The sequence below is a fragment of the Mugil cephalus genome, chromosome 4 (genome assembly GCF_022458985.1).
Source record: "Mugil cephalus isolate CIBA_MC_2020 chromosome 4, CIBA_Mcephalus_1.1, whole genome shotgun sequence".
In the NCBI taxonomy this organism is placed as follows: domain Eukaryota; kingdom Metazoa; phylum Chordata; class Actinopteri; order Mugiliformes; family Mugilidae; genus Mugil; species Mugil cephalus.
The window spans coordinates 24533436-24546478 of record NC_061773.1 but is presented as its reverse complement, the minus strand read 5'-3'; the positions used below and the strand labels follow the sequence as shown (position 1 = coordinate 24546478).

At 41.1% G+C, this 13043-nt stretch overlaps 1 protein-coding gene across 3 annotated transcripts in view; it reads left to right on the top strand.

The window, feature by feature from the left end:
* The window catches only part of epha8 (eph receptor A8), a 130622-nt gene that overhangs the window by 88689 nt on the left and 28890 nt on the right, over window positions 1–13043 (top strand). For all 3 annotated transcript variants that reach the window (XM_047583639.1, XM_047583638.1, XM_047583637.1), the window contains exons 7-8: window positions 11397–11552; window positions 11718–12143. In XM_047583639.1, the coding sequence (XP_047439595.1) occupies window positions 11397–11552; window positions 11718–12143 (582 nt within the window). The remainder of the gene's footprint in view (window positions 1–11396; window positions 11553–11717; window positions 12144–13043) is intronic.

Genomic DNA, 13043 nt, shown 5'->3' with positions numbered 1-13043 from the left:
TAAAAAGTTTTATTAGTTATTGAGTCAGGAGGTCTTGATTGTGAAGTAGAGAGGGAAATGTGTGGGGAATAAAAAGAGGTATACAAACATTATTAAACATTTATTATTTATTCTAGATTTTACAGCTTTACTCTGTACTGTAGACAACTGTATCCTCATCTTGGAGCATTATATGTACCTTAAAGTTACTGCCCTGGTCTGATCCAGATTCTAACTGACAACCTTTGTGGAGTACCTCAGGGTGCTATTCTAGGGCCATTCCCATTCTCCAATTACTTGTACTTATACTTATACTTATACTTATCCCTTATACTTCACTTTTTGTGCTTTGTAAATGCAGCGGCATTCAACCTACTTATTCCCATTGCTCTGGGTGCACTTGGAGTAGTGTGCTGTTTAAGGGGGGTGGACATAGAGGGATGTCCATGGCACATTTGGGCCCTCTAAAATTTAGTGAGTGTAAAACTGAATTTATATTTCACCAGCTGTTCTAGGCTTGTTTTGACATGTTTTCATCTGGTCCCATCTTAACTACGGTCATGCCCTGTATGCTGATGTTAGACAGGACTCCCTGTCACGCTTGTAGTTGGTGCTGAATGCTGCATATTTTAAGTGAGAGCACATTTTCCCCGTTCTAGCCTTCCTTCATTGGCACTTCTTCTTCTTTTTTTTTTTCTTTTTTTTGGTGTTTAATTCAGTATGTGAGCTGCTTTTTTGTGTTATCCCAAAGTAGTATTTTAAATTGACTTGACTTGACAAACTCACAGCTAAAGTCTTCATCCTGAAGGCCAATGGAATTTTTCTTTGACAAAAGCTTGAATGCGGAGAATGTGAAAGTAATTATGTACACCAGTATATTATTAAAATGTTTTAGTTACCGGCATATTTTAGGATTTTAGGAGCTGGAAAATTTTGACCGTCTCAGTTCTCAGTGTGTTCTTAGTTGTCTAGATCTCACAGCTTTACTCTGCATTGTAGACCACTGTATCCTCATCTTTCACTTGGAGCATTATGTGTACCTTAAAGTTATTGACAACCTTTGTGGAGTACCTCATGGCTGTATTGTAGGGCCATTTACATTCTTCTCAGGAATTCCTACTGCTTGTGTGGATTTCCCTTATATATATATACTTTTTGTACATTGCGAATGCAGAAGTCTTTGCATTCAACCCACTAGTTACATTGCACTGGGCAGTGGTTAAAGGGGGATGGACATAGAGGGATGTCAGTGGCAAGTTTGGGTCATCTAAAATTGATTGTGCGTAAAAAAACTGAATTTATATTACACCAGCTGTTCATTGCATATGTTTATGCATGCTGATTGATGATCTGCATCCTTCATTAATAACAGAAATTCATGTTGTCCACTGTCATTTGGTCCTTGTACAAATCACCTGTGAAGGTGTGAAGCCATACAACACTCGTTTCAGTAGTGATCTAAAGCATATGTCTCCAACAGGTGGTGGTTTTTTTTATATATATATATTTTTTTTTAATTTTACAGTGCAGCCACTCTACTGCTGCACGTTTGAAATAAAAAATATTGAATATTTGGACCTATGTATAATTTAAATAGCTTAATATTCGATGCAAAATGATATATATTTATAAATACCACTAGGCCAAGTTTAATATAAAACACATGTAGTAGTTGGGGCGTCCCTACTTAACCTCTCCATTAGTTTGGGGTCCTTTTCCTGAAAAACGTTGAAGACCCCTGATTTAAAGATAATTTACCGTCGTGACGCTAGTGCCTTGATGAATCACTGAGGACGTGTGCATTGTTTTGAGTGTTAAGTGCAAGAGCTTTTTTTTTTTTTTTTTTTTTTTTTTCTTGTGCATCTCTTAGTGATGGATATGTTATGACTGAGGTTTGCCTGGCGGACCGGCTGCGACCACATTAGCACAGTGTGACTCCTGCCTCTGTTCAGCTCTCCTTCCGCACACTTTGTCCTTTTCAAATATATAAATAATCAAAAACAGTTGATTAATTTCCCCTCTGATGCGTCGCAGCAATTGCTAATGTCAGAAAATAAGAGGAAAGTTTAGCTTCCACCCCCCTCCCTCCTCTCCCTCCCCTCACCTCCCCTGCCGCCTCTCCCCACGCCTTTCCCCTCTCTCTCGCATTTCCGACACGCGTGTCACACTGTCTGATCTTCTCAATCTGCTGCTAATATGCCTTTCAGAATGCCTGACTTTTTTTTTCTTCTTTTTTTTTTTTTAGCTTACCCCCCGTCCCCCCTCTTCCCCTCTCCTCTCCTCCACCCACTCCCTCCATCAGACACAGTTTAATGGTGACAGCCATTCAATCGGATAATTAACATCCGTTTAACGCTCATTAACCGGGATGTATTTGTCTCGTTTGATTTGTAATTACCAGGCCTTTTCCACAGGAAAACACTGCGGTAATGTTCCCTTTGTGATGGCTTCATTGATGGAATTGATTTGAACCCAGCAGGGAGGCCGACAGGGAGTTGAGGAGAGGCAGGAACCTATATGGAGTGAATTGTACGTATGCTGAAATTGACAGCATGCTAGTTATTTGTCTGATATCACTCTTCAGACTGTTGGAGAGCAATGAATGGTAGGTTGCACCACATAACGCAGTATACTATGCACCTACCGTATCCAGTGTTTGAGAATAGGCAGACAAAATATCTGCATTTACACAGTCATTAAAAAATTTTGCATTTAACATTTAGTAGACACGAAGCAGATTCATTTTCATATGGAGTGACAGGTGTTAAATTAACTCTCCTTTTACCTCTGTTTGGAATATTAGCTTCTAAGTTCACACTGGTCACTGCTGCCTTTGTTAAAGTTTGACATTTCACACTAAGTAAGTGGTTAGTAATGCTTCTGACAGGAAAATACTATTACCTACTAGTGCTGGAAATGAGGCTGCAGTAAATGGTTCTTCCAATTTCCGAGCCAAGCAGTTTTATCTTTGTCGTAACAACATATTTTTTTAGAGATCTAGTTGGTTCCAGTCCCTAATGTAAGACTCTTGGTTACTTCCAATTTAAAAGTTTCTGATGAACTTTTATTAGCTGTTGAGTCAAGAGGCTTTGAATGTGAAGAAGAGATTGGAAAAGGTGGGAAATAAAAACAATATTAGGGAAGAGACATTATTAAACGTTTTAACCTAACCTGCTACTTCTCTATTTGGCTAAACCCCTGTTTGCATCTTTATTACAAACATTATTTTAAAAAATTAGCCAAATCACAATAATTATCACTTTTGTCAAAAACAAAATGTACTTTTCTCTCACTTTTTTCCCCCAGTTTTTTTCAATGAGGCTATGTAACTCTGGGATAGATTACTTTCAAAACGTGTTTTAATCGCACTGCCAGAGGAAACTCAAACAGCCAGTAGGATAAACAAGTGTTTTCCACTTGGACAGTTTAAAATGTGCTATTTTTCTCCAGGGGATTTCTGCTTCCACTTATTTTAGGCTTTGGCGCAAGATGGCCAACTATATTATGTCTCAGGCGAGGCTGTTTTATTAGAGTTTGGTCTCTTTTTATTCCACTTTACGGTCTGATGAATGTTATTACACGCTGTTTTCTCTGCCGCCATGTTTCTGAGCTTTTACAAGCATAAGAAAAAAACAACATAAATATCCATGACATTATTTTACTATCTGTCATTGCCATCATCACACATCTGTTTCCTACCCATCTTTGATTTGTCTTTATCTCACACACTGAAGCAAGCTAAGGCGACTGCAGGGACTTTTTCACGTTGTCCTTTGATCCTTTTTACAAATCAGCTAAAACAATCTCCTTTTTAAAGGGTCCTCAGCCGGCCCCATGCAATTTATCACCAAGGTCATCCGTCCTCTTGTACCTGGACGTAATCCCGAGTAAATCTGCCCCTCCCCAAACTTAAGGTGACGCCTTCTCTTAAAGCGTACAGTGCGTCGTTGCAGAGCAGCTATCCAGCTGTTAGTATCTAGACTATCGATAAAAGAGGCGAGACTGCGCGGATGGCGAGTGTCCCATTTCCGGAGCTGATCTCGCCGACACGCTCATCCATCACTCGGACAGCTTCGGCGGCTCGTTAGTGGCTTCATGTGCTCCCGAGGGACCGAGCTAAGGAGCCTTGGGCAAACTTCGTCTCTAGATTTTGGAGCTTCCTTTACAAGGTCGATACGACGCTGGGTCTAGGACGTCAGGGCTGGATGTTTCCTTCTGAATTCATGTAGATCTTTAAAAAAGTGGATTGATTTTCAGTGAAAATGTCCGTTACTGACTGACGACCTGGATCCAGATAATAAAAGATATGGGATAAATAGCAGGTGATCCACACCTATTATGAGTGCTGTGGTTTGTTCAGTTTGAGTCTGGTCACAAGACATATTTCTTTTGGACTTATGTCACCTGTTGTTTGCACTGTTTTCTCAGCTTTTTCTAGCTCCTCTCTTTCACTGTCACACAGAAATTAAATATTACCTGGATTTTCCAAACATTCCCGTGAAGCATCCTTAGGATTATGTCCATTTTGTTTGATTCTGCTCAGCATGATTTAGGATTCAATGCAAAGGAAAAGCCGAGATCAAATGAAACTGCATAAGCAGAGATTTAATTTAGGGGCCTGCTTGATCAGTGTGCTAATACATTTCACTCTGTAACCTTTCCTTAGGGTAACAGGGATGACTGTGCATCTCTCTCCAAGCCCGCTCTGTATTTTGCATGTGAGCTTCCAGCAGCTTGCACCGAAGACCCCGGCTCCCCCTCAGTCTCCTCACGCGTGGGACAATGATGTGCTTTCTCTAGCTCGCCCTGTTTTTATTTCCAACGTATTTATTTACCCACTTATACAGGGAATAAATCAAGGTCAGCGCACAATGCTGCACGCGGCTATTAAGATTCATTGTAATGCAAATTCTCCTGTAGCGAGTTCACTACACTGGCAGGTACTGACACGCTGGGTAACATGCACACACACGCAGACACACACTTTTACCACAGTACATGTTGTGTAAACAGTTTACTTAAAGGAGTGGGGGAGCGAATGGATCTGTCTCTTCACCTCCCTCTTCCTTCTCTTTCTCTTACCTGTGCAAAGGCCACGATTCCTGCAGATATCTGGAATGTTATTACTTTATTATTCTGTAGGATTCACAGGCTGACATATAAAATATGACGAATAATATTATAAAATTCAGAATTTAATTGTTTTCTGTGACAGACAGTTCTACAGCTTTTGAACTGTTAATTACAGTATTCACCGTGTTGATATGAAGTTTGGCCGTAATCCCCCAAAAGCTTCAGGAGGTAAACGTTTGGTGCTTGTCCTGTCAGCAACAGATAGACACTTGGCTGCTGACGCCAGCGTAGTAAGCATGCAAGAAACTAGTCTGTGGTACTTTGTCTTGGTTTGCGGCGCTGCTACACTTTGTTGCTGTGGTCCAGTGACCAGAACATCACTTAGCGCACCACGCATCTGATTGGCTTTTCTCATCGGCCATTATAGAGTTTGTCACTCAACTTATTTAGATAGGATATCAGTCGATGTGGAACTGTTAGGGATTGACCAGTCAGGTCTTGCATTCATGAAATGCTTCCCTCCACTACGTGCAGGGTTTAGGTTAGGTAATGTTTAAGGGTCAGATATTTAGGTTGAAGAGGACTGGTTTGGTTAGCACTGATGCCTCCCAGTCAGAAGGTCTGGGTTTGAGTCCATCTCTGGCCTTTCTGGGTGGAGTTTGCATGTTTTCTCTGGGTCTGCGTGAGTTTTCTCCAGGTACCCTCACACGTCTAAAGACATGCTTGGTTGATTGGTGATTCAAAATTGATCAGGTATGAGTGTGAGTGTGAATGGATGTTTGTCTCTGTGTCAGCCCTGTGATAGACTGGTGACCTGTCCAGGGTGGACCCCACATCTCGCCCGATAACAGCTGGGATAGGCTCCAGCAACCCCCTACTTCTGGTAGTAGAAGATGAGATGAGGACTGGTTTGGGTTTAGGACGATGTGCACCTGGTGTATCTGGGACTCTCCATCCAGGAAGGTTTTAGATTTGAACCCAGCGTGTGGAGTTTGCATTAGGAGAGTTTTACAAATACTTAATTTGAAAAAATAGTTCCAAACTTTGTATTTGTATTTGAGAACAAGAAGAACATCCTGTCAAAAAGCTGCCTTTCCTCGTGTAAATGAGTGAATATTTGTGCACCTGCCTGGCGTGAGTGACGTTCAGGAGTCAGGGTGAAAACCTATTATGCAGTCGCCCCTATTATCTCCCACAAGCACCAAATCATCATCACAGTCATGTTCTGCCCCTTCAAGTCAGAATAAATCCCCTCTGTTAGCTGCATTTAATGCAAAACATCAACCAATATTACAAATACATCCATAATTATTATAATGGATAATTAAAGAATACGTATTTTTACATCTTTATATCCTAAATTAGAAAAAAACAATACATTTTTACACATGTTTTATTCAAATGTCCCTCAACAAATATAAATACTGGAGGCTTTGCACGGCCCTAGTTTACATGTTCTCTGCGTAGGTTTCCATCCACAACCCAAGAAAACATGCTGGTTAGGTTAATTGGTGATGCTAAATTAGAATATTAGTAGCTCAGAGGGAGTGGAGAGCATCAACTGAAGGTGCAGGTAGATTCCCTGTAAACCTCAACGTGGTGACACACACATTTTAAAAAAGCTAAGCAGGTCCTGATGGAGGTTGTTGGTTATACATTAAAATGCTCTCCACTGCATTCATTAATAAATATCAGAGTAAAATCATCATGATGTTAAGCTAGTTATTAGGCGATTTGTTTGCAGCTGTTAGTCATTTCAGTGGTCGTTTAATCATTAATGGTTATTTTTATAATTCCCGTTGACACCTTAATAATTTCCTCCACACTCATCAAATCAGACGTGAAGTGAAAGGTCCTCACAGCTGGTCCTGACCCTGCCCACCTTCTCTCTGTCTTTGCATATTCACTTGTGTCTTCATGAATTGATGTAGCGTGTGGTTACCGTGGCTGCATCAGACATCACCATGTGTATATTTGTGTGTTTTGCATTACCATAACCTTTGTGTGCGTGTGTGTGTTGCGTAGGTAGAACTCGTAGTGAATATGTCAGAGACTTCAAAGCGCTCGCCGCTCGTTCTCCTTGATGAACGAGCTGTTCCGATGTTTATCGTGACCTGCTTTTCAACTCAGGGGCTTCACAAAAAACATCAAGGGATGAGGAGGGGGGGTGGTTGGTGGAGGGGGGGGATTAACAGGATAAAAAGGAGGACGAGAAAACAGTCTGGGATGAATTTTGCAAATAGAAATAGCTTCTGGCTCCTATGGTGGCAGTGAGAGTGAAAGAGAACTCCATCACCCCCAGTCTGTTCATCTCTAGTGACAGATGTAGTGTCTCATATGGACATAGGAAGGATCTGCACATTCAGAGAGTTAAAGTTTAAGGGGAAATGATCATGTAAATCACATTTTAATGGCTAACCGGTGTTAGCGAACGGCTAATTGGTGTTAGCTCCGTAAGCTAATGTTACGTACAGGAAAAAACACATCTCTGCTTTATTTTAAATTACATTTGCAAACGTTAGCTTGAAACTAAACTTGAATCAAGTATTTTAAAATAACTTAGCTGACATTAGCTTCACCTAAAAAGTCTTTTGAAGCCACTTGCTGTTGTTAATTCAAAATTACATCAAGAGTCTCCAGTTATTTTAATTGTTCTTTTCTACAACAATATAAAACCTGAAAGACTGCAGTAATTAACCAACTGTATCACTAACATTAACTTTCTTATCTTAAAGTCCAGTCTTCCACTTTTTCCAGTCTCTTCTTTTGTGGAGCTGGTTGGTTGGTGCGATTTACCCAGAATTCATAACATCAGGCCACAGTTGGAGCAAAGTAAATACAACGAACAAATTGTATGTTGCGGGGGTCTTCATAATGAAAAAAATCAAAATGCCTTAAATTCAAAACATAATATATTCATGTCATGACTTAATTATGTAAAAATGACATATTCTTAGTTTGCTTTTTTCAGTGTGGCTCAGATTAAATGTTCGCTGAATCTGCTTCACTCTTGGTTTGTAGCCATGTCAACCCTAATGTCTGACTCTGGGTAAAATACTGAGCCCAGTTAAACGTCTAAATCCTTTTCCACAAACCTCAAGCTGCTCCCAGCTCCTCCTCACCTTGCACCTACTAGTTCACCTTGGCCGAACCTGCAGCTCTTACTTGTGTTCCCATATTTGTCAACCCACTGAAAGGTCTGTGATCTTTGCATGCATGCTGGATAGTTAAGGTTTCCACTGAGAGCCCTGAAAATGTTTGCACTGATTGTAAATGATTAATATGTCTTTAGTTACTCGTGCTAATAAACTATAAACTTAGTCTTATCATGTTTCAGCATTTTCAGCTTCTAGTTGTCACAAGATTCTCTCTCAAACTTCATGCTGGTCTTTTGTAACAGTGATAGTGTAGATCTTCAATTAATCAATGCACTTTTTAGTTCTATCTGCACTGACAGTGTTCATGTGACAAACGCATGAGAAGGACCAAAGCATCTCCATCCCCTCTCTTCATTATTGCAGCTTCTTTTTTTTTTATGTCTTTTATGTCCCTTAATGGAAGCCCATATTGTCAGCTAAAAGGAACAGGCAGAAAGAAACAAGTCGGGGCACATCAAATGGCTGATCATAAAGACTGGAGGTTGAATAATGAAGAAGACTAGCAGACGCTATTGTGTAAAAGTCCTGCTCATCAACCAGATAAAAACTAAGACTTTCTTTTAGTCTGGATTGCATGTTTCTACAAATACTCCAGTAATTTGGTGTAAATATATATGCAATCAGATTTGCAATAAAAAGCAGCAATAATGGAACAGAAGCCTCCTAAGCTGTGATTTGTTTTACTTTTACGATGCTTCTTGTCATGTTAAATGAAAACTTGTGTAGCCAGGTGCCAATTTAAGCAACGTGAACACAGATTCTATGTCAACACAACTATATAAACGCAGCAAAGGTGAGTTTGGTGAAGTAGAACTGGTACACTAGGGCCAAGTGTATGATAATTTAGCTTTTACAATGTGTAGTCAGTGCTTCCAAAAACTCCACATGTGCAGTAAACATGTCAGTTCAATCCTGTTATAATGATATGGAAAACTGACCTTGGACTTGCCTAGAAATGCTCCCATCACATTGTTGCTGACATCTCCCAAGACTCTAATTAAGTCATTCTGCTTCTCATGTTGTTTGAGCTGATTGTGTCATTAGATTATCTTTAAATTATGCTGTTATTAGGTTGAATTACTGGGACTAGGCTGTAATATTTATTCAGATGTAACACACATTAATTTTTCATAACGTGTGTGTTGCCCTTAATGAAGAGGTGATCTGATAATGTAGAGTGGAAAAAAAAGTGGCTCCTACAGGCAAAGAACGTAGAGCTCCCCCTGGTGGCTGGCTGCAGTACATGTCATAAGCTCTTACACGTTAGTGGATGGGACTTGGGTCAAACTGAATCAACCAAAATACACATCAAATAAATGACGTCTGTCATTTTAGATAGTTAATATAATGACGACGCATGTTCAAGGGCCCGTTTTTCTGCAAATTGTTGTTTTAGCTGATGTGACGTCGTGATGATTGACAGTTACCATTGACAACCGTTCACTGAAGAATAATCAAAATAACAGAGTATTGAGTTTGGTTAGCACAATTTACAGCACAACTACTCCTTTGTAGGTTTCAATGACATGAAGGATCTTTGCAGTTTTGAGATTATAAGTGAATTAATGTAATTAACTTTGCCCAAGCTCTGTGGGGGAAAAGTCAGTAATTGATAAAAAAAAAAAAAAAAAAACATTTACAAATTCTGAACCATAATGGGGCTTGCTTTAAAAAAAAAAAAAATAATAATATGAATAAGTGCAGTGTATAATCCGACATTTCTTTGTAACTTCTTTTACAGTCTATGTCAGTGGACAGTGGATGTTGCATTGTTTTCAATTTGCTTTGCTCACTAACATTAACGTGGAGTGACTCATGGTTGAATTGCTGTTTATCCTGTGATTTGATTTTCCTCAGACATCATTGTCTTGTTGATGGGAACTTATTGTTTTTCAAAAATTAGTCTAAGTGTCTCTCATTGAGGTTCTCTTAGGCCTTCTCTTATGTTAAACCTAAATATTTGTTACTGATAATGTGAAAACTAGTCCTAATACACTTGATAGATCCATCTCTCATTGCGAAGTAGAATAATTTACAGTTCTGAATCTTGTTTCTTACTGTTTGAGCCTACGACCAGATTTTATTTTTCCTCCCTGGAGCGTCTCATAAACTGTGACACGTGGAGATAACCTCATGACTGCGTCATTTATTTTAATTTCCTGAGGCAAACACTTCACCCGGCATCTTTCTACGTCTTCTCTGTTCTCGTTTCTATTTCACGTTTGTGTGTCAGTCAAAACTGACTGTATGTATAATGTGGGCTGGGTGACATCAGATCAAATGGTTGCATCGCACAACCATCGCGTGAGTGAATCTGTGTGCGTTTCTGTGCAGCCGCGACGATCATTTGCATGCACGCTTTTCAAGTACAAGAAAGGGCGAGTGCCACTCTTTCCCAGACGCATCTGAAACGCCTCAACCAGTCGTCCTGAATACAACTATTCGCTTTGTTTCAGTCGTGTCGGTTATTCAGTTTCGTGCTTCTTTCAGAAGCCTAAACACCTAAAATGAACTTAACAGGGAGAGGTTGGGTAAACGCCGCATCTGTAAACTAACACGCATACATTACCCCGAGTGGAGGAAGAGTAAACACGAGCACGTCGTCGTTGTCTGCCGCTGCTGTGCTTGATGTGTGCGAGGTTTACCCCTGCCCTATTTACCATAGCAGAAGCCTATTAACCGCACGGAAAGGGAATATATTTATCAGAGCTCCCTCCATTATTAATCAGTGCAGAGTTAAAAGTGAATATGTATCAGAGGAGCTGAATAAGGTTGAAGCACGGTCTGGATTCTGATGGTCTCACTGGGAGTATCAACAGTGCAGCGCCTTTTCAGCCCAAATCTGAGCAGAAAGAAGTATGACTTTCATCTCGCCTGCTCTGCGGTCTCTGCGGTTACGAGGCCTGTAATTATACATAGATTGGGAAAGAGGAGGGAGGGAGGGAGGAGGAGGAGGAGGAGGAGGAGGGGGGAGGGGGCCTATGTCCTAAAATGAATTCTTTGGTGGAGATGACACAGTTTTTGAAAAAGTTGAAGCTGTGCGTTGATATACGCCGCTTGCTGTGAGAGTGTGATTCATGACTTTCTGACTGCGCTCCCTCCGAATTTTATCAGGGTCTGAATGATTACGGGAGGGCAGCCTCTTCCCTGCGAGCTCTCTATTTACTCTGTTTATTCTCTCTGCAGCATGTGAGGTGGGCTTCTATAAGCCGGTGGCGGGCGATGGCCTGTGCGGTAAATGTCCTCAACACAGCCACTCGGAGACCAGAGCGGCGCTCTCCTGCCCTTGCGACTCCAACTACTATCGGGCGGCAGATGACCCGCCGGCAGCCTCGTGCTCCCGTAAGCACAAACACAGTGTACACTAAGAACATGTTCAAACGGTGCACACAAATATACCCCACAACTCTGCAAATATGAAAAAGTGTACCGAATGTTCCTTATCTTCCAAAAATCCAATTTTACTTTTTTTAGACACGATCAAACCTCTGACTTCCTTTTCTCCAGGTCCTCCGTCTGCTCCAGTAAACGTCATCTCCTCAGTGAACGGGACCTCTGTGAATTTAGAGTGGGATCGCCCTCTGGACACCGGGGGCCGGAGCGACCTGCTGTACAGCGTGCTGTGTCAGAAATGCTCCGGGGACGGACCCTGCGAGGACTGCGCGTCCTCTCCGGGAGGCGCCGGAATCGGGAAGGCGGGCGGAGGAGGGGCGAGCATCGGCGCCGGCGGGGGAGGGATCGTGGAGCGCTCCGGCACGGGCGTGGTTCGGTTCTCGCCCCGGCAGACGGGCTTGAAGGAGTCCTGGGTGACGGTGCTCAACCTGGTGGCCCACACCAACTACTCCTTCCGCATCCTCGCCATGAACGCTGTGACGCACCTGAGCAATGAGCCGTCGCCTTACGCCGTGGTGAACATCACAACGAACCAGGCAGGTAGGGTTCTCAACGATATAAATCATTACAAAACACTTTGACACAACTTGTATCCACTTTTCCTGGAAATAAAGTCCCCTCAAATGTACTGCAGTGGTTAGAGAAGCAGTCATGTTGAGTAAACTCCCAAACCTCAAACTCCTTCCTTGATGCTTCACAAATGAACAAATGGCTGAGTTAAATGCAGGGAAATAATTTCCCATAGTGACATACATAAAGGTAAAATAATAATAATTAGAGCTTGTCTTGCTGCCTTCTTTTGAAGATGCCCATAGTCCTAGTTTAAGGCGAGATTTTTTGACATTTTGCTTCATTTACATGTATCTATCAACATAGTTAAAAAAAAAAAGGTCAAAATTACATATTTAGTTGTTCATTTCACTACATTTTGTCTTTGTTGCACCTTTAATTTAATCCTAAACTGGCTAAAAGTCGTCTCGTAGCCTCGTCTGTACCCCGGCGTATGAGGTACCGTTGTGAAGCTGTTTTTCTCCTGCAGAAGTCTGTCATGTCCAAATATGGTCATATCCTTTGTATTGGCAACAAATTGTGAAAGTAGAAATTATGATCCGAAGCTAAACTCTGAATTTAACGTTAAATTTCTAAATTTCTAAACCGCTAATTTTCTGTCAGACTCATCTGAGTTCATCCGGCCGTAAATTGTGTTTGGTGAAAGGAGACGAAGGTGGAGACGATCAGCAGTGGGTCATCATTCATGTTTCACGCTTGAATGAACTTATTAGAAATTTAATCTGATATTTTGATATTATATGTGTTGACATGATTATGTGATGTGTTTTACAGGATTTGAGTAGATTTGGTTTTGGTAAATAGTGGTTTTGTAATGTAAAACTTTGAAGGCCGTTTTCTCAAAATTAGTTTTTCTGCTACTCTGAACCA